This window comes from Miniopterus natalensis, chromosome 17, assembly GCF_054644295.1.
Source record: "Miniopterus natalensis isolate mMinNat1 chromosome 17, mMinNat1.hap1, whole genome shotgun sequence".
Lineage (NCBI taxonomy): Eukaryota > Metazoa > Chordata > Mammalia > Chiroptera > Miniopteridae > Miniopterus > Miniopterus natalensis.
The window spans coordinates 42,940,260-42,961,177 of record NC_142097.1 but is presented as its reverse complement, the minus strand read 5'-3'; the positions used below and the strand labels follow the sequence as shown (position 1 = coordinate 42,961,177).

Sequence of the window (20,918 nt, the reverse complement as noted above, 5' to 3'; positions counted from 1 at the left end):
TTCAGGGGTGCGCATGCTGACTTGACCACTGTCGCCTGGCCAAGTCGCCCTGAAGGAGGGGATGGCCGCCAGGGCTGTGCCTCCACCACACCTGTGCACGCCGGCCGGCCCCCGGAGATGGGGCCGGGCACTTCCTCCACCAGGTTGAGGTCGTCAGTGCTCAAGGCTCCCTTTGTGACTGTCCCCCCACACAGAATATTTGCTTCTGACAAGCGCAGGGCCGTGGGTGTTTTCCGCCTGTCATTCTATAGCCCCCTTCCACACACACACACACAAAAAGAGAGCACTTGAAAAAAATAACTTCTAAAACTTTCCCCTTCTCCGCTCACATGTCTATAGGTTTTGGGTCAGTCCCTTAAAACATGCCCACAATAACAAATTTCGTAGGTCTCATAAGAAAATGAATCCTAATATTGTAGATGTGGTGATTCTGACTTGATATGCAAACTCATGGAACCTACGGCCTTTCATTGCTGCCCTGTTATTTAGCGTTTGCAGAGCCCTGTGGTCATAAGCACAACCCACAGCACAGACAGACACAGGCAGGAGCAGGGTAGCTCCACCAGCGGGTCCCCCAGCCCCTGGCAGAGCTCCGCTTGGGTCACGTCCCCCGTGTCCCGGCCAGCAGCCCTCCCCGGGGCCTGACCTGCTGTGGAACAATAGCTGGCAAGGGGCCAGTTAGGGAAAGGGAGCAGCCGGCTAGCTCGAGAACACGAACATGCCCACACAGTTCGATTCCTTTATTGTCCACTCTCTACCCACTTAGTTATTGTCTTTTTTTTTTTTTAAACACATGGTTTGATTTTTTTTTGTCTCCATCCTTAAGATTTTTTTATTTTAAGGACAGCAAAGCAGAGGAAAATCCAGCCAGCCCCTGTCTAACTGCATTAACTCCATTACAGGCCAGAGGACATGCGCATTCCTAGGTATGGAGTGTGACAATAACAATGACTTTGACATCGCAAGCGTGAAAGCACTGGACAATAAGCTGTGCTCTGAGGTCTGCTTACCCGGTGAGTGGCCGTCTGCTGAACATGAACTTGGTGGGAGATGCTCCCCTGCTCACACCCCCGCTCTCTCCCTGGGACACCCATCTCCTGCCCTGCAGCTCCTGCTGAAGCCACGAAGCCACGGGCTGTGCTCAGATGCTTTGTGTCCTAAGGGAGAATGTTAGGCCAGGGAGAAAGGAGCAGCTCTCCCTCTCCTTCCCGTCTGCCCTGACCGGCCCCCTCCATCATGATCTTGCAGATCCCATGGCGGGCAAGATCCCATGGCTGGCGGCCTGGCCTTGTGTCCTCAACCGGAAGTTCGAGGCAGACACACCTCTCTACCTTGGAGAGAGAGCCTGAGCCCTTGCAAAGGACATCCGTAGCTCCCCCGAAGGAAGGTGTTTCATTAGACTCAGGGAGGAATTTGAAAGCCAGCATTTTATAGACTAGCGCATGGCTCCCTGATCCAGTTGCATTATACTTGTTAGCTCTGGATCCCAAAGGAAAGGTCAGGGGTCGAGGGCGACTGCTCCCGGGAGCCCTAACTTTAAATTTCATCAGGGCTGCTGAAATTTAGTGTCCTTCTCACGACATTAAACAATTTAGGCCGATTTCCTGCAAAGGAACCGCATTAATCACATGGTGAGCACTGACCTCCTTGGACCCCATGCTCATGTGAGGACTCCATGAGCCACTTCTCCCGAGTGGACTCGGTCAAACTTGCCCTCCCGGTTTTACGGCAGACGTTGTCCCTCACACGTGTTGTTGGTAATCTCTCCAACACCCCAGCCTCAGAGCAGCCCCATCATGTCATGGGTCCAGTGCTTTACTCGTTCAGCGAAGTGCTCGGAGGCATGGGAGCCACACAGCCTCCCGTGGTTGCCACGCTCCATCAGCCTGTGAAAGACACGAGTCCTCGCACGCCCGGGCCCCGCACAGGCTGCCGCCGGGGAGCCGGGCGCTCGGGAGATGCTTCCTCCAGCCTCCCGAGGGCTCTCGGGTCATTTTCTGTTTAGCGCTGACCCGGTCAGGTCTGGACGTCACCTCCTGCCTCCCTCTCCCCACCTTGCTTCTGTCTGTCTGTTTTTCACGTCTTTTTGCCAAGTGTAAGTCTGTCCGTCTGGTTTATTTTTCAATCCATTTACGTTATCTAGACTTTGTATGGAAGTTCATGTTCGCTCTGTGCCAACACTGTCCTCCCCGGCTACGCCACGCCCGCCCCCGCGCTTGCTGGGCCTGCACACATCCCAGAGGCTCTTGCTTAGGTTTCCATCCCTAACGGGCGAGGGCCCGTGTTCCATATACTAAGATTTTCCGAGAAAAAAAGTATTGCGAGGATATATTCACTCCTGTTCCAGACAAATGGGGATGCTTCAGCGCAGGGTTATGGGAAGGACCGGTCTTGGCCGCAGATGACATCTCTGCCCTCACTACGCCCTGTGTTTGTGGCAGCTACGCCGACCGGCTGCTCGCTGGGCTTCAGGAGAGAATCTAGGTTCCTGCCTCCCTCGGGGGGCTCTCCCACCCACCCCCACCTTTTGGCAGAGGGAGCTGCTGGGAATTGTCTTAGCTGACCATAGGGGGGAGGTTGGAAATTATGCCTCTGCTTCCTCCTGTTCCTAACCCCCTCCGGCCAGCCTGCTTGTTGATATTTATTCCATGGGGTTGTGGGAGGGGAGTGAGAACTGAGAGGAGGGAAGAACCCCTGGGGTTCCTGGTGGTGGTCTTGAAGGAGAGTCAGCCATCTGAGCTTAAACTGGGTTCACAGTTGAGGCCAGACACAAACCAGACGCCGCCGTGACTACTTTCGGGAGAGGGACTCAGGTGTGAGCGCGTGAGGTGGCCCATTGTCCCCTCGCCAGAGGTCTTGGGGCTCTTGTGGGAGAGGGAAGGCCTAGCTGCCCTCTCAGTAGACCGCTCTCTGGTTCTGCTGTTAGCCTCATACAGGTAGCAAACCTGTATGAGAACTCTGGAAGCACCCGCTGGGTTAGTGACAGGCTCATCTGCTTTGGCAGGTCCCATGGAATGAACTGGGCTCTTCTCCCTCCGCCATAAGGTCAAACTTCCATCAGATGACAGAGAGAGTCCTGGCTGGCTGGGCTGCTCGTGGGCCTGTGGCCTCAGGACAGCTTCCCAGGCCCTTGGTCTCTGCTTGAGTCTGTCTCCCTCCAGGCAGATGGTGCTCCCTTCTCAGAGGGCCATGAGAAGAGCCATGGGGGGGGGGGGCCAATCCCACCTTCCCTGTCTGCATCACCCTCCCCATGCTCCCGGGTGCTCTGTCAGCAGACCCAGCCAGAGGCCCAGCCCCTGGCGAGGACCGCACAGGTCCCCACCCTCACCACTCATCAAGTGACGCTGAGAAGGGCGCCTGTATCTCTGAGCCCCTCCTCCCCTAAGAGGCTTCTGGGTGGGGGGATGTTCTGAGATTGTTCTGAATGGCTCTCAAAGGGAGGAAATCTAAGTTGGCAGGTGTAGGTGGTGAGCAGATTAAAATTTGGAGACCATGCTAAGTAGTTGTGGTTCCAAGGAATTTGACACACAGGTGGCAAGATAGTGACCAGGGGACCAGTGGTGATTCTGTGAACAGCCATTGGGGAGTGTAGTGATGGGAAAGAGCAAAGATAATTTGGGTTTCGTAGGAGAGATACAAATACAGTTTTAAAATGACTGCGTTGGGCAGAAGTGGGCATAGCTAAATGAAATCTAAAAATACCTACGGAGACCTGAAATTCAAGGGGAGTAAACGACCTGAGACTAAGATGCTCCTGGGAAAGTTGACACTCCCGAGGCACCAGAGGCACCAAGGAAACATCCAATTTACTTTGCTGGGGAGAGAAACCGCAGGAAAGGGGAGTGCAGAATGGCTCTAAATGTGCTCCCCAAATCCACCTCTAGAGGTCTCTTCACTTTCCCGTTTCTGATTCCCCCAAATGGGGAACTGAATGGAAAGCACCTTTATCTGTCTCCCTCCAAGGGTTTTAAACCTCCAAGCTCCATTTTCGGGCTGAAGGGCTGGACAGAATGGTCGTGCTGGCTCAGGTAGCCTTTGGGGTTTCCTTCCCGTGGCCAAGCTCGCCCCTTGGGCCGGGTGAGCGGAGAGCAGCAGCGGGGTGTTGCTGAGGCCCGTTGCCAGCATCCCCTTTAGGGGAAGGACGCCACCGAGTGTATCAAGACACGGGGCAGAACAGGCTTGAGGTTGCCCCAGAGGAAGCAGCTGTCAGCCTGGCCACGATTGTGTAATAGCGTGTCTGCAGCCAGGGCTCGTGTGAACGCAGAGCGGCAGCCTCCTGTCCGCGGTCTCCTGGCGAGCCGGTGGCGTTTTTATTTTGTGCATGCACGTGTGTCTTCTCTCCTGTTTACCATCTGCTTTTGGTCTTTCCTACCGAACAGCCGCAGCTCCGGAGTCCTGCCCCATAAACATTGAGGAATAGGTATGAGATCTACCAAATTATATAAACGAACACACAATTCATTCTACTTTGGGGTTCCTAGCATAAACGGCAGTTGCCTTCTCTCTGTCTGGTCACATGTGAAGTGCCACCCTTAGAGGGGAGGAGCTCTGCTCACCCACGTCCCCAACTCCAGTACCTCAGGGACCAGCGGTCCCCAAATTCCTGCTGGATGTGAGAGAGACCTGAGAATTTCCTGTTCTACTCACTTCTCCCCCCCTGGGGTCCACCTCCTCAGACTATTATTAGAGACAAGAGGGATTATCACACCAGGACATTTCTTGGAAATAAGCAGTTTATACCGCTTAATCCCAGAGTTTCTGCCACTAGAAGGTTTCGTGTCTTGGGCTGGCTTGCCTGAGGCCGGCCCCACACATTTGTGAGCGGCAAGCCTCGGCCCACCCTTCAGAGTTGGTTGGCCCTGCCCAGGAGGAGCTGATGATCTCATGGAGGCAGTCAGTGTGAGAAGTGGGGTGGCAGTGCCAGCTGCTGGGGGAGCCCTCCGAGCCCCCTGGGCCTTGTCCGGCAGGGGGCCTGTGAAGGCAGGGTGTGGGGATTCCTCTGCTGCTCAGAGGCACAGGGGCCAGAGGAGGGAAGGCCTCCCTGACGCTGGGACTTAGGTCTGCATCCTGCATGTGGGCAGCCGAGGCCCTGCCTTTCCTCTCCACAGAGCTCCTCGCTGCGCTGGACAGAGCCCCGTCCTGGGCTGGGAGGGCGAGGAGGGAGAGAGGAGGGAGCCTGAACGAAGCCTGGGCGCTGGCTGTTAGGCATTTTCTGCTAGTCGGTGCCCAACTCAGTCCTCACCAATCCTGGGAGTTAGTAAAGTGACCTGCCAAGGCTCATACAGTGGACTGGGGGGAGGATGAGGTCAGTGGGCGGTGACACCTGTGGGACCCAGAGGCTCTCAGGCTAGTGTCCTGGGGTTGATGGCACCAGCAGAGAGTAAACCTCTGGGCTGCTCGGGTCAGAAAGAGAAGAAGAGCAGCAGGTGTGGGGACGGGGTGCTGCAGCCATGGCACTACCCCCCCCATGTCCCTGGCACCCTGCAGGGTTGCCCAACACTTCCTGCCCTGCCCTGGCTCTACGGCAAAGGCAAACACTCTGGGCCCAAACAAACACACTCCTCTCCCTGGGCTCCACTTCTTCCTGCCCTGAGAAAAGCTCAGCTAGATGCAGTTTCTCTCTCCGTGTCCATCATAACATGCAAGCAACTTCAAACAGTGCACAAAAGTGGATGCTAGGGCAAGTTCACAAAACAGGAAACATCCTGTGCGTCCCTCTGTCGGTGTGCCACAGTGGCCGAGACTGTCCCTGGCCCAGTGGCTCTCACGCGCTGTGGCCTGCGCATGCATTGGAGTTTCAGGTAACACGCTTCCTGCCAGCTTCCGTGCCGAGCTCCGGGGCTGCCCTGCTGGAGACACCGTCTGGACCTGGCCACATGTCGGGCTCCTGTAACCTTCCTTTCTCTCCTCCAGGCACCTGGCAGGCTGATGACAACGTTGTCAGTCGTCGGAACACAAGGCGCCGGCGCCTGTCCTCCAGCAGCCTGGAGGATGCTGAGACCAGGTCCTGCGTGTGGGGTCCTCTGGCTGTCTGAGAGCCCCACCCCCAGGCCGGAGCTCCCTCCTGTCCCCAAGTTCCATCCATGGCCTCCTGGGCATCCTCAGCAGGACACGCAGACTTTTACACCCACGTGGAAGCCGGGTGTGGATGTCAGCCTGCTCTTTGTCCGTCTCATCTCTTTCCATAACCATGACCCCGTCCCTCCTTCCTCGCGGGCTGAAGGCACCAGGTGAACAGCTCACAAGACCTTTTGCAGAGACTCTGGAACGTCTCCACTGGATCTTGATCTTCAGCTGGAGCCAAGGCCCGCAGGCTGGTTGTTTCTGGAGCATCTTTTTTCTCCTTGGGGGTAGACCAAGAAGACTTGGAGTTTTAGTGGCTGCATTGCAGACACCCATCTGACATTTCTTGGTGTCTGGGACGTCATAACCAATTTGAAACCTCCAGTTGGAGGTGGGTTTGGGGGATGACTCCTGTGAGAAGGGAAAGCCATATTGCACTATAAGTGGAGTTTCCCTCAAGGACAGGAGACATGGTGGCAACCAGAAGGTAGGTTGAAAAAACAGTTCTTGCTTCTGGCAGGCGAGCTAGTCTCCTGTGCCTCATGTTTCTGCCTGTTTAGGAAGGAGGCCTTGAACCTGACCACTCACAGGAGGGTTTGTTAGGATCAGGTGCATTCATGAAGGCCTGGGGCTCCATCCTAAGGTGACATCTCAAAAAACATGTTTTTGACCACCTCTCTGTACCAGGAACTGTTTCATCACTATGGCCCATCAGGTGGCACTCATCCCTATGTTCCCCGTCTCCACCCCTTTTTGTTAATAGTTGAAGAAATAGGCTGAGAGAGGGGTGGACCAGTGATCCTCCAACCAGTGCCCAGGATTCCCAGAGGAGGTGGTGGAGAGCACTGAGCTGGGCAGCAGTGGGCTGGGCGCCTGGTGGCTGGAGCCAGGGCCTTCACCCCTGGGAGCCTCTCCACCCCACGTTTTCTTCCCCTGCCTTCCAGTTCTCCTGAGCCTGATAGGGGAATGGGAGGTATTGCCTTCCACAGGCTCTTTAGAGATTTAGAGAGATTGTTCAAATCATGTGCTCCCCCCTCAGCTCAGCGTAAGGCATATAAACAAAAGCCTGAAGGGCAAGGCTAGGCCAGACCATGAGCTGGTGGGTGTTTCTCCTCTCAACACGAGCGCTGTGGATTCCACATAGTTCTGGGGTAAACGCTTTGTTCACTGGCTTTTGGAAAAGGCGGTTATTCAGTGGAGCAGGGGTTGGGAGCCAAACTGAGTACAGCACTTAGTGAGGCTGAGATGAGGAGCCTCGGGCTATGCCCATCCTGATGGCTTGTCTTAGTATTTAGAATTGTTGCCTAGAAGAGTTTCTCAGGGCCCTTTCCAAGGCCTCCAAGAGAGCCCAGTGCCCCGAGGATCCTTTGCACCTTCTGTGTGGCTTCTCTGCACCCCAGGCAGGTGGGGACCCTCACACTGCCTAGTGGTTGTGGCTCACATTCAGGGGGAAGAGTCCTGCTGTTCTGACAGATGTGACATGAGCCAAGCTGGAATCGAAGCGTCTGTCTTGAGTTCCCATGTCCACCTTCTCTGAAGTCCAGCAGAGTCCTCTGCTGGTTCAGGCCCCACTTCATGTCCTTCCTTTCCCTGAACATTCTCTCAGCCCCTTTCATATTTAAGATCTGAGCAATAACCCCACTCCCTGATTTCCTTGAAGTTTGAGGCCCAGAAACACCAGAGAATGGGTTTTTCCCCTAGCCTAGGGTAACGGCACACAGACCCGCCTGCTCTCCCGGGAGGTGGTAGTCACAGTGTGGTGTCACCTGAGATGAAGGAAATGCAGGTAAACAGTGGCCAGGAACCCTAAGAGGAAGCCGTCACATTCAGCCTTTCTGAGGGGTCTGTGTCCTTGCCCAGGGAGAGGCTCAGAAAGATTCTTGTAGGCCTTGGTTGCATAACCAAGACATCTGCATTACAGAATGGCCCTTCAGTCCTTGTGTTTCATACTTCCTGTCCTCTCCCCTATGCCCCCCCCCCCCTTTGTTCTCATTTAGATCTTTGGCAAGCAGAAATATCCCATCCAAAGAGGCTGGTCCTCAGCCTGATCAGGGGACAGGGTCAATGCCAGCCCTACTGCCCCATCCATCACCTGGACACCGTCGTGTTGTGAGCAGATGACCCAGAGAGAATGGATGGGGCCTGGCTTCTCACACGAGGGCACAGACTAACTGGAGGCCTGTCACTCCTTCCTGCCACTCAGGTCTGAGCTCTCCCATGGCCTCCAGGTGATCCTGGCCTCCTTGAAGAGCCTTCTTTCCATCCCACCAGAGTTCATGCCCACGCTGGGGCATCTCTTGGGCACCAGACCCACACACTTTAAGCCATCTCACCCGGAGAGGGTTAGCATCCCGTCCACCTGACCTCGGCACGCTTGTTGCTCCCTCTGCTTTCGGATCTGCACACCTGGCGTGTGCGCAGCTGTGTGTATACTGTTGTGCCGTCTGTGGACCCCTCTCACTCCCTGGAGTTACACTTGTGGGCACACTACAGTGGGGACATCAAGGATGCAATATTTATGGATTGCTGCATGATTCCTAAAACTGAATAAAACTGTTTACAAGGGAAGGAGAGCTGTTGACTGTGCAGTTGGCTTATTCGTGACAGTTTTTGTCTGACTTTCTCCAGCAACCTTTACTCAAGAGAATGTGTATGTGGAGTGGGAGGGGGCCAAGGGTGGGGAAGGACATGCCATCCCCTGGGCACAGGCTTCCCACCCCAGCCCTCCCGCGCCCGGGCAGAGGCCTGAGTAGGGAGCCCTCAGCCCCACCCTTGCCCTTAAACCGGAGAACTCCCAGCACTGCAGCTCCTCAATAATTGAAGAGCAGGAAAGCTGGTGACAGGAGGGAGGCCAGGGGAAGGGAGGAGGGAGGGCCACAGCCCCATGTCCCTGCACCCTGTCCCTTAAAGGTTGGTGAAATTGATGGGGCAGATGGCCCCCTGGGAGAATCTGGGACGTGCATGGCTCTTCCGAGGGCTCTGCTTCCTCCGCCACCTGGGAAGGAGGGAGCGCGCTTCCGCGGAAGCCTCGGGAACGTCAGGGGCGGGGGGCAGCCGCTTGCGGGGAAGCGGGGTGACCCTACCGACCTCGGGGTGCGCGCGCCCGGTGCGTCCCCGGCTGCGGACCTGAGCGGCCGGCGGCGTCGGAGGGTCAGACCCGCCCGCGGGCACCGGAGCCGACACCCAGGGTCCGGAGCAGGGCCGGGCTGCAGAGGGTGAGCAAGGGCCACTCGCAGCCCGGAGGACAGGGGCTGAAACCCCGGCGCGCGGTTCCCGAGCCTGAGCCCGCGGTCGGCCTCGCGGGTGCCCCGGGCTGCGCCCCAGGAGCCGCGGACGCCTCGGAGCGGCGGGGACAGGAAGGGGCTGGGGCGGGAGTACGGTTCCTGGGGCGCACGCCCCCCCCCCCGGTGCCCGGGCCGGGCGGGAGCGCAGAGCCGCGCGCTTCTCCGGGCGCCGGCGCGGGCCGGGAGCGCGCGCAGCCGGGCGCGGCGGCGGGCAGGGGGCCGGGCGGCGCGGGAGAAGCGCGCGCGAGGCGGCCGCGGGGAGTGGCTGGAGCCGCGGTCACCCTGGAGACGCGCTGGCCAATGGCGACCGCGAAAGCTGTTTATGGGGGCGGAGCGTCGCCATGGCAGCAGGAGAAGCCTTCGGAGCGGCTACTTAAAGCGGGTCCCCCGGCGGCGGGCGCTCAGAGAAGCGCCGTCAGGCGAGGGGGCGACGAGGGGTGCTGGCGGGGCCCTCAAGCGGAGGGCAGAGAGCCGCGGGGTGGGGACAACTTCTTCCAGAACTTTCCTTTGGCCCGGGCTGCGCTCTGAGCCAGGTAAGGGGCTGAGAGGTCAGCGGGCCGCGGGAAGGGAGGGCGCCAGCCCGCTCTCCCATCCGTCCGAGTGGTGGGCTCAGAACCTGACAACGGTGGAGTTTGGGGGTACAGTTCTGTGTCCTGTTCCCTTCCTTCCCGGTGGTCTTCCATCCTAATACCCCTTGTCAGACATCAGACGCCTCCCCTGCCCCCCGCCCCGTCGAACTGCCCTCCCGGGCTCCCTCGCCCCTCTTCCCTCCGCTTCAGGGCAGGGGTGTCTGGTTTCCCGCTCCTGGGAAGAACGGGGGAGCCTCGGAAGCCCCTACCCTCTCCCTTTACTCGGCTAATAAAGTCTCTCCAATCTCCGAGAGGAAACAAGAGCGAGGCGGGCCTTGCGGGGGTCGGGCCTCAGGGCGCTGCTGCTGTTTCGCAGACCTCGGCACTAAGAGATCCCGGCAGCTGCGGGGACGATTTTAGAGGAATTCCGCACGCGCGCGCGCGCACGAGCACACGCACAGGCACACACACGCACGCCCTCGGGGGCGGGGCGGGGCGGAGCGCTCAGCTCCCGCCGTGGTCCCCGCAGGCCCCACGTCCGTACTCGGAGGAGGCGACCCCTGGGGCGCGGGATGCGAGCGCGCGCCCGCGAGGCTGCGTAACTGGAGCGGCGGGAGCGAGCGGGCCGGAGAGCGCGGCGGGCCGGCCTGGGCTCGGCCCGTGGATGCTGACCGCCCCCTCGGAGGGACCCCGCAGACATGGCGGAGAGCTGGCTGCGCCTCTCGGGAGCCGGCGCGGCGGAGGAGGCCGGGCCCGACGGCGGCCTGGAGGAGCCCGACGCCCTGGACGACAGCCTGACCAGCCTGCAGTGGCTGCAGGAATTCTCCATCCTCAACGCCAAGGCCCCCACCCTGCCCCCGGGGGGCACCGACCCCCACGGCTACCACCTGGTGCCGGGCTCGGCCGCCCCGGGGTCCCCCCTGGCGGCGGACCCCGCCTGCCTGGGGCAGCCGCACACGCCAGGCAAGCCCACGTCGTCGTGCACGTCCCGGAGCTCGCCCTCGGGGCTGCAGGCTGCTCCCCCCGACGACGTGGACTATGCCACCAACCCGAGCGTGAAGCCGCCCTACTCGTACGCCACGCTCATCTGCATGGCCATGCAGGCCAGCAAGGCCACCAAGATCACCCTGTCGGCCATCTACAAGTGGATCACCGACAACTTCTGCTACTTCCGCCATGCTGATCCCACCTGGCAGGTAGGGGAGGCCACTCCCTCCCTCCCGACCCTCTCCCTGCCTCCCTGCCTCCCCCCCTCCTTCTCCCCTCTTGCCCACAGACTGGACTCACTTCCCTCAGATCCGAAGATCAAGTAGGCAGGCAAAGTGCAGCCAGGGCCCCACTGGAGGAAGGCCCTGGAGGAAGGGCCTGGAGGCAGCCCAGTGCTTGGAAATGCCCCTCATTTGACTTCAGAGAGGGAGGAGAGAGGATGCTCAGAGGGCTTTAGGTATGAGGATGCTGAGGTCAAGGGGCAAGCACTTGTCACTCACCCAACAGACTCAACCAAGGACCAGGGCCAGACGTAGCTGTGGACACAGCCCTCCTAGGGGAAGGTGATGGACCGAGGGACACATTTTTGTCCCAAGTCCTAGAATTCCTAGACACTGTCTTGCCCAAGGACAGTTTTTCAGGACCTGACTCAAGAGGCGGAAGCTGGAGTATTGCCTCTGCCAAGCTCTGCAGTTGGCTGGGGGGGCATGGGGGGCAGTGCAGTGGGGTGTGAAGGCCAGCTGTGTCTCAGTGGCCTGGGTATGGGGCCTTCCTAAAGCAGCAGTCCCCGCCCCCACTCCAGCCCCTCCCCAGTTTCCTGTCTCCACTCCTCCCCCTCTTCTCAGTCAACCTCCCTGGGGGGACAATTACCCTGAGCCAGGTGCTTTCCACAGGGGCTCTGCCTCCAGCTCTGGCTTCAGGTTCCAAGTCTCCCGAACCTGGTGCAGAGCTGCCAAGGGGCCAGGCCACCATGTAAACATCCCAGCCTTGCCAAAGGGCACTACCCACCCATCCTCCCTGCTGTTCACGCCCCTGACCCCTTTCCTCGTCATGGTTTGGATAAGACTATGCAACTAGGAATGAAGCAGGGTAGGCAGGGCAGACATTGCCCTGAGAGTCTCAGGATCAGGGGCTACCTGGGGACAGAGGCCCTGAGGATACCCAGACTCTTCCCTGGGGCACCCACAGGCAGCAGGCCACACATCACAGTATTCTTCACTTGCTCGGCGCTGACTGGGGCAGTGCCATCTGTAGCCTTGGTGAGAAAGCAGAGACACCCCCCCTCCCCCGCCACCAACTCTACCCCAAGCCTGCGAAGCTCAGGCTGCGGGAAATGGGCCCCAGGAATGAGCACTATGCTCTTCTCTGGGTAGTAATCAACTGAGGCCAAACAGCCTAGGGTGGAGGAGGGGCTGTGGGGGGTAAGGGCCCAGGCCAGCAGCCAGCTCAACAAACAAGGAAAGTCATCAGATCCCACCACTTTTCATCCCTACACACACTCCTATGCAGGCACGCACGCGTGTGCACACACACATACATACTCACACCCTCGGTCGCCCAATGCCCCCCACCCTAACGCACTCACTGCACAAACAGAGCGGCCCAGCCAGGCCCAGGCAGAGGGAGCTGGCTGTCCAGGCCCTGGGGGAGCTGAGGCGTTTGGCCAGAGGCTGCGAGTGGTGGGGTAAGGGAGGGAGGGCAGGACGGGGTGGCACTGAGAGCCACCCTGTGGCTCAGGGCTCGGATGACTGAGCAGGCAGATATCCCAGCAACAAGGAACAAAAGCCCCCGACAGCACTCCTGGCTCCGGGTGCCCTGTGGCTGGTGTCCCAGAGCCTCCATTCCCCTCCCCCATCGGAGAGAAGATGGTAGGAGGACAGGCAGGAGCACTGACAGCCACATCAGGGACTCTTCCTTGCCACTCACCCCAACCTGTCTTTCCTCTCTCCTTGGGCCCAGAATTCCATCCGCCACAACCTGTCCCTGAACAAGTGCTTCATCAAAGTGCCCCGGGAGAAAGATGAGCCCGGCAAGGGGGGCTTCTGGCGCATCGACCCCCAGTATGCTGAGCGCCTGCTCAGCGGGGCCTTCAAGAAGCGGCGGCTGACCCCGGTGCACATCCACCCCGCCTTTGCCCGCCAGGCCGCGCAGAAGCCCAGCGCCGCCCCGTGGGCCGGGCCTCTGCCCGTGAACACCGAGGCCCAGCAGCTGCTGCGGGAGTTCGAGGAGGCCACCGGGGAGGTGGGTTGGGGTGCGGGCGAGGGCAGGCTCGGGCATAAGCGCAAACAGCCACTGCCCAAGCGGGTGGCCAAGGTCCCTCGGCCTCCCAGCACCCTGCTGCTGACCCAGGAGGAGCAGGGCGAGCTGGAACCCCTCAAAGGCAACTTTGACTGGGAGGCGGTCTTCCACGCCGGCGCTCTGGGCGGAGAGCTGGGCACGCTCGAGGCCCTGGAGCTGAGCCCACCGCTGAGCCCTGCCTCGCATGGGGACGTGGACCTCACTGTCCATGGCCACCACATCGACTGCCCTGCGACCTGGGGGCCTTCGGTGGAGCAGGCTGCTGACAGCCTGGACTTCGACGAGACCTTCCTGGCTACGTCCTTCCTGCAGCACCCTTGGGACGAGAGTGGCAGTGGCTGCCTGCCCCCTGAGCCCCTCTTTGAGGCGGGGGATGCCACCCTTGCTGCCGACCTGCAAGACTGGGCCAGCGTGGGCGCCTTCTTGTAAGAGGCCAGGCCCTGCCCCCACCTGTGGACAGCACCCAAGTCAGGGCCCAGACTGCCCCCAACACAGGCCCATGGGACCATACTGCCCAGACAGGGGCTGGGCCAAGTCCCCCGAGGCTGGCCCCACGAGGCCACACATCCCCCAGCCTGGGCTGCCCTCAGATTCCCGCCCAGGAGGCTGAGAACTGGGGCTCAGGACCAATGATTTGCTGCCTCCCCTCCCAGCCCCCCCTACACACACACACACACACACACACACAGTCACAGTGTTTCATTGACCCTCTTCTTCCCTGACCCAGGGACCAGCTAAATAGCCCTGCACTGAGAGCAGCGGCCTGGAGGGGCCCTGTCTGGGCTGGGGAGTCAGAGGACAGGGCCGGCCCCTGAGCACCTCAGCTTCGAAGGTTGTCCCTTCCCCTCTCCCACTTTCCTCCCCAGGTTTCTATCCAGAGAAAGTTCCCAGGTACAACAATGCTAATTAGGTGACTGCAAATTAACCCCCTGGAGGCCTCTCCCTGCAAAACCTCCCTGGGGCTGGGGTGGGCAGTAGACGGGGTGTAGCTGGGAGGAGGGGGCAGAGAGAGGAGACTGAAAGGTCCGGGTGCTGGTGGGGCTGGGAGATTTTCTAAGGCCTCTGGAGTCTTCTGGCCCATCTCTAAAGGGGGGCTGAGCAGAAGGTGGAAATCCCTAATTTTTGAGCCCGACTGGAGGCTGAGAGCAGTGAGGAGTTGGGATTCTGGGAGGCAGGGGCCGCCAAGCTGCAGGGGGAAGGGGAAGACAGATTAACGTAGTGAGTGTAGCAGATAGCTGAGGTTTAACCGGGAGGGATGTCCAGCTTGCTAGAACCACTGGGACCGGGACAGCTCAGGCTCCACCCTGAGCACCCCAGGCTGCATCCCGAATCTATCCTCTTGCCCCTTGGGGCAATTTAACCTTTTTCATGGAAAGTTATTTACAATAAAAAAATTTTGAAAATAAAATTTTTAAAAATCTGAAATGGACCTGCTTGCAGCTTCTTTGGGAAAAGGTGAGGGCAAAGTTTGGAGGGGGCCCTTCTCTTCGATGCTGAGGCGAGTGGCTGGGAGGAAGTTGGGGAGGTCACCGAAGGCATGAAGAGTGCCTCCTGATGAACGCCCCACAACTCTGTGTCCCCAGGGAGAAAAGTGGGGGGGGGGAAGGCAGCCTTCAGGAGGTCCCCTGCAGCCTGAGCCTCAGTGCCTCTGTATGCACAGTGGGGGTCACCGCACCCACAGCCCCTAGGAGTGTGGGAGAAAGGAGGCACAGCCCCTGCCCTGGCCCTGGGCACTCACAAAGGCCGAGCCTGCCCCGGGCTCCGCTCAAGCGTCCCCCGCCGAGAGGGCGTGCCTGGGCTCGCCCGCCTGAATCTGCGGTCCCTGGCCTGGGCCAGTCTCCAGCACCTCCCTCCCTCAGTCTTCTGGGGGGGACAGGGTTTGAGGTCAGAGGGCCCCAGCCGCAGGTGCCCCACTCCCACCCTGGCGCGTGTTCACCCAGCTCGGTGCCTTTCCTCCCAGGCCCGATGCAGGCTCAACGTGGAGGAAGGCCACCAGGGCAGTCTCTGTGCCCAGCCCCCACTTCCCCACTTACTCACACGGGCAGGTCTGCTCTGAGGAACCCAGCCTACCAGGGTTCTGATAGGGAAACTGAGTCATAGAAAATGTGTGTTTGAGCTCAATCCTCTCACCCCTCCCTGCTTTGTCTAGAACCCACTCTCCACCCAGCCCCACAAGCACACCCTGGGGGTGCACGCTCTTCCCCCACCACACACACACACACCCTGGCACAAATGGGGACTTCGTGCATAGTCCTGCCTGGCCTCCACGGGCCCCTTTCTCACCCAAGCCCTTTCTTTCCCTTCCCTGGAGCCTGGCTCTAGGCCAGCCCGGCCTTCCCCATGCTAACTTGCTGCTTTCACTTGCTAATTATTCCAAATATTTCAGATGGGCTCACTTACTGCAGGACCAGCGGGGTGGGGGCCTTCCTGAGCCCAGAAGCCAGCCCACCCCCTTCCCACAGCAGGCTGGGGAGGCTGCCTCTCTCTGAGACTCCCCTCATCTCCAAGCAAGTCCTCCCTCCCTCCCCCACCATCCACCAGCCTCTCTACTGGCCCCCAACAGTGGGGGAACAAGGGGGGCTTCAGCCTTCTCCACTGGCTCTCAGGATCAGCCTCCGGCCCCTGTCAAAGGGGTTCCACCTTGGATTGACAAGTGGGGCATGCCACTGTCTCCCCCACCTCACCCTCTGCTGGCTAAAGAGGGGTTTGGTCAGGAGCAGGCAGAACTGCCCAGGGAGGTGAGGAAAAGCAGAGGAAGCCCAACAGAGGCTCTGGCTCACTCCTTGCTGCAGGGGAAAGTCACCAGGGGCTCCTGAAGATCCCTGGGCTGGGCCAGAGTCTCTGGGGCTGGAGCCCAGGCATCAGCATTGTTCAAAAGCCCTGAGATGCTACCAAAGCTGAGAGGGGGCTTGGAATGGGCACAGGCAGGCAGCATCATAATGCAGAAAGTGTGTTTCAGAGCCCATCCCTCCGACTCATCCCTGCCCTGGCGGCTCTTTTAAAAAGATGCTCAGCCCGTCCAGCATGGCTCAGTGGTTGAGCGTCAACCCATGAACCAGGAGGTCAGGGTTTGATTCCCGGTCAGGGCACAGGCCTGGGTTGCGGGCTCGATCCCCAGCAGGGGGCCTGCAGGAGGGAGCTGATCCATGACTCTCTCTCTCTCCCTCTCCCTGAAATCAATAAAGATATTTTTTAGAAAGGTGTTCATTTGCTTCATATTTATTGATAGATTCAATGTAACCCAGTCTAAATACGCTCTGAGCATTTGACAGTAAGTTGCAGGCATACTGCCCATTAGCAGGAACCACTCAAGTGTATATGTCCCTAGAACAAGGACATTCGTACAGAACCCTCGTGCCCCCGTCACAATCGGGAAATTGACATTGACCTGGTAATCCCCGCTAACTGCAGGCCCCGCTCAAAGTTTGCAGTCGCCCCGCCGATGCTCCTCTCGGGCCCAGCACCCCAGTCCAGGGCTGCAAGTTGCACTGAGGGGTACTATGTCTTTTAAGCTGTGTGGCGGTGAGCCCACGACTCAAGCTCTCTGAGCAGGTTCCTCTGAGCAGGTTCCCCATCTTTGAGGTGAGAGTCCCTAAACTACTTCATTCTTGGGTGTTGGGGACAGCCCTTCCCAAAGAAGCAGCCACTTTTCTGTCCCCTAACTGGTGGCCTTTGCCCCACCCTCCCTCTGCCAAGTGTCCTTAGCCAGGAGTGTGATGCGGGAGAGGGCAGGAGCTTAGACCTGGGGTCTTCCCCCTCCCTGCCCAGAGCACATCCTGTTCCCCTGGACAGGCCACCACAGGCTGCAGTTACTCAGGATGTCTGGAAGGCACCTGGGATTCCCCTGAGGTCCGCATTCCTTGCTGTCCTGCAGCAAAAGGCCAGGCACCTGCAGAGCTGAGCTGAGGACAGGATCCCTCTCCACCCCGCACCCCCGCAGCCACACACCCAGGGACAAGACTCAGAAGGAAGAGGGTGAGCGGGAAGGAAGGGGCGCGAGGGCAGGGGGGCAGGTGGTTGGGAATCAGGGGCACTTCCATCCTGGGCCGGAGCCCAAAGGTAAACAGGTGTATTTGGACTCCCAGCAGGGGGCAGTGAGGCAGGCCTGGGCCTGTCAGGGGTGGAGATGGGGGGGGGGTGCTGCGTTAACAATGGGTGGAGAGTGCCCCAGGTCCTGCTGACACATTCTTGTGTAATTATGAAGAGAAAACACAGGTGACAAGGGAGGGGAGGCGCTCTGAGGGGGTTTGTGAGGCCACCCATGCTGGGGCTGCGCTCACCTGTGTAAGCCAAGGAGGCACACGGAAGCCCTGGGGGTCACCACCCTCCTGGGGCACATGTGTCTGTCCCACTGGGTGGCTCCAGGTGGGACAGGGACAGGGGCAGGTCAGAGCCACCCCAACGGGCATGCTGGGGCCTGAACTTTCCCTGTGTGTGTCAGGAGCAGACAGGGACCAGCTGGAGGGCACTGTCCCCCAGAAGCCAACCAGCCTGGGGGGTGCAGGGAAAGGCAGGGTGCACATTAACTAAGGTGGGGGGACGACAGGGCCGAAGGTCTCCATGCCTTGCCCCCAGCTCCAGCACAATCTGCTCTGAGGGCAGAGGGGCAGCCTGGACCCCAGAACACCTTTCCCCTTGAAGGAAGCAGCTCACTGAGCTCCCAGGAAAGCAAGAGTTCCAGGTACTGGGGAGGGCAGGCTGCCTGCACACAGCCCACTCCTCCTGCGGCCCCCTGGGCCCTTTGAAGCCACAGTGATTGCCCACAGACTTCCCAGCTGTTTGCCCAGGGAATTAAGCTGAGCAGAGAGGCTGCCAAGTGCTCTCGCCCCTGCCCCAGACCACCCTGCCCCCTTCCTGCCCACCTCACTCTGGGCACCAAGCCCTGTCCCCGTCCCCACACGGCATTCCCGTTTCCTCCAACATGCTTTAAGTGCACTGTGCTGGGCCAAGTGGGTGGGCTGAGTGGCAGGGAGGAGTGACATGCAGACCCTGCCTCAGAGTTTTCCGTCTCAGAAGCTCTGGAGTCCTCAGACTCCTGCAGGCAGAGAACCTGCCTGTCTTGCTCATTTCTACATTCGCAGCATCAACTTCCTAAGGAATGAATGAATGAATGAGCGAGCTGGCTGGGCAGATGGAAGAAAGGTAGAGGAGCAGCCAAGTAGCCTTGGCAGAATTCAGTTGCAGACAGTAAGCACGAAGGGGTTCTCCAGCCAGTGGGGCAGGGAGGTTCCTGGAGCCCCAGGGCTGCCCGGTTGGGGAGAGAGCAGTCAGGTCCGCCGGAGCTTGGAGGAAAGCCCCTTGCTGCTGCCCTGTTCTGGGCAAGTAAGCAGCCCCTTTGCTGCCCCTGGGGGTGGGAGTGGGGCCTCAAGTGCCAGCTGAAGCTGAGTGGACCCGTGGCAGGTGTGAGCCAGGTGAGGAGAGAGGGGGAGGTGACACAGGACAAGGAGGAATGGATGGAGGGGGGTGGAAGAGGCCCAGCCTTCCCCATTCTCATCTGCTCCTGTAGTCTCCCAATCCCCTGGGGCCTGGGACCTGGAGCTGAGGGTATGGAGAAACTGGCATTCAAGGACCCCATTCAAACCCACAGGGTCAGCAAACGGGCCTTTCACCTATTTGCACCCCAGCTACAAAGTTACCAGGACAGAGCTGTGCCCAGCTCAGCTGTCCCTGCCTGGTCCCGCCCCACTGTGCAGCAGGATGGGCCCTGGGGCCACCGACCTGCTGCCCCTGGTGGCCCTGCTGCCCAGTCTCTAGCTGAAGCTGGCAGATCTGTGAGGAGCCTGAGAGCTCCCAGTGCCTGGTATTTGGCTAAAGATTAACCCTGGCCTGGGGGGAGGGAGCCTGTGAGGCTGGGCCAGGAGCTGGCACTGTCTCCCAAGGCAGGCAGGGTGGAGACCACCAGTTCAAGGCCATCTCTGGAGAAAGGGGGTGGCGTGCAGGCATTGTGGGTGAACCTCACAGAAGGCCAGGACTCACACCCCCATCCGCGTGCCCTGGGTCTCTCTGGGCTCCCTATTTCATGGGTGGGTTTTACTGAGGTGAGTGGGACATGAGGGTCTCCCAGCCCTGGAAGGAATCCAAGCAGGGGAGAAAGAGAATCACCAACTAGGCCCAACTACCTCCACGAAGAGAGGTGGGTCATGAGGAGCAGGCCCCCACCCAAAGGCTCAGCTCAAAGGCTCTGCCACCCTGTAGCCCAGGAAGCTCCTGCCTGAGGGAAGAGTTTGGGGAGGGGGCAGGAGGGCCACTGTGACCAAACCTGGTTCCATGTGGCACGGACCGGTGAGCAGGCCCAAGCCCTGTTGGCAGAGGAGGAAACTGGCCTCTGCGGTCTGGTTCCTTAGTCTGGAGTGGAGTGTCCCCATGACTGAAGGGGATGAGCCTAGTTGATGCCCAAAGAGAGAGCCATCCCCACACTAGTCTTGAACTTTGACCTCCACCAAACTCCCAGTCCAGCTCCCAGATGCCTGCCCATAGATGACCCGAGGTGCCCCGGCCCCCGGGGCTTGGGAAGGGGAATTTCAGCCCAGGAGGAGACAGGTGTGAGTGACAAGCAACGATGCGGCTACAAACTGAAAAGTAACCCAGCCTGGAACGATGCAGCCCAGTTTGAAGGAGCAGGCGCGTAACAGATACTTGTTGAACCCGCAGATGAATGAGTGGCCATATGAATTAGTAAGTGGAGGGGAGCCAGTTTGGGGAGGGGAGGAGAGGACACGGCGCAGGTCAGCCCAGGTCACGCGGGGGGAGAGTGGAGTCTGACCGGGAGCGGACACCACCAGCCCGGAGGCCTTCAAGCTGGGCTGAGATGCTGTCCCAGGGCCACCGGGTGAAGGCAGGAGCTCAAGCCCGAGGTGCAGGGACTCTCCCAAAGCGAGACAGCGGAGGAGCCGCGAGAGCAGGGTCCAAGCCGTGGCAGGGCCACTGTGAGGGCCTTGCCCCCCCGCGCCCCCGCACACACACCTGTTCCAGGCAGGCCCCGCCCCAAGGAGCCTGCGGTGCGAGAAAACAGGCGGCGCGGGCTCCGGAAGGAGGCGGTGTCGGCCCCGGACGGCCCGGGCCTCCCGGGGGGCACTTCCTTAGCTCGGCGGGGGCTGAACCCACAACGGGGAGGGGGGAGGAAGGGGGCGCGGGGCCGGGAGGCTGAGGCGGGGCGCCGAGGAGGCGCTGAGTCACGTTCAAGGCGGCGGCCCCGCGGGAGCCAGGCCTCCCCGCGCGGGCTGCGGGCGTGAGAACGTGCCCGGGGCGCGGGGCTGCGGGAGCGCGCTCGGGGGCCGGCGCGCGGGGCGCGCGGCGGGGGCGCGCGGGGGCCCCGCACCTCCGCGGAGGGCGGTCGCGCGCTGGCGTCCTCCGTTGCCTGGAGCCGCGCGGGCCCCGGGCCCGGACCCCTCCCGGCCGGTGGGGGCGGTGCGGGGAGCGGGAGGAAAGGCGGGAGCGCTGGGCCAGCCGCCGGCTCCCCCCGCGGCCTGCCCCTCCCCGCAGTGCCTCCTTCGCGCCCCCTCGAGTTCTGCTGGTTTATTGGCTGCCTCCCTCCTCCACGGTCCTCTCCTCTCCGGGGCCCCTCTGCCCCCCCCCTTTTCTGTTTTCACGCATCCATCTGCCCTCCGTCCTCCCCCGCCCCGTCCCTGAGCCCCTGGGCATTCTCGGAGGTTCCAGCCCTCGGGGCGCGGCGGAGAGGCGCAGGCGGTGTCGGGCGCCCCCTCGCGGCCCCCTTGGC

The 20,918-nt window shown here is 60.4% G+C and overlaps 2 protein-coding genes across 2 annotated transcripts in view; both read left to right on the top strand.

The window, feature by feature from the left end:
- The window catches only part of RNF157 (ring finger protein 157), a 46,250-nt gene extending 39,613 nt beyond the window's left edge, over window positions 1-6,637 (top strand). The window contains exons 18-19 of the mRNA XM_087826362.1: window positions 903-1,013; window positions 5,914-6,637. Coding sequence (XP_087682488.1) covers window positions 903-1,013; window positions 5,914-6,035 — 233 coding nt within the window. The 3' untranslated portion in view covers window positions 6,036-6,637. The remainder of the gene's footprint in view (window positions 1-902; window positions 1,014-5,913) is intronic.
- Window positions 6,638-10,614: 3,977 nt separating this feature from the next.
- On the top strand, window positions 10,615-13,630 carry FOXJ1 (forkhead box J1). The gene is made up of 2 exons (XM_016212373.2): window positions 10,615-11,112; window positions 12,863-13,630. Exons 1-2 carry the CDS (start codon window positions 10,615-10,617, stop codon window positions 13,628-13,630), a joined length of 1,266 nt encoding a protein of 421 aa, XP_016067859.2.
- The last annotated feature ends 7,288 nt before the right edge of the window (window positions 13,631-20,918 follow it).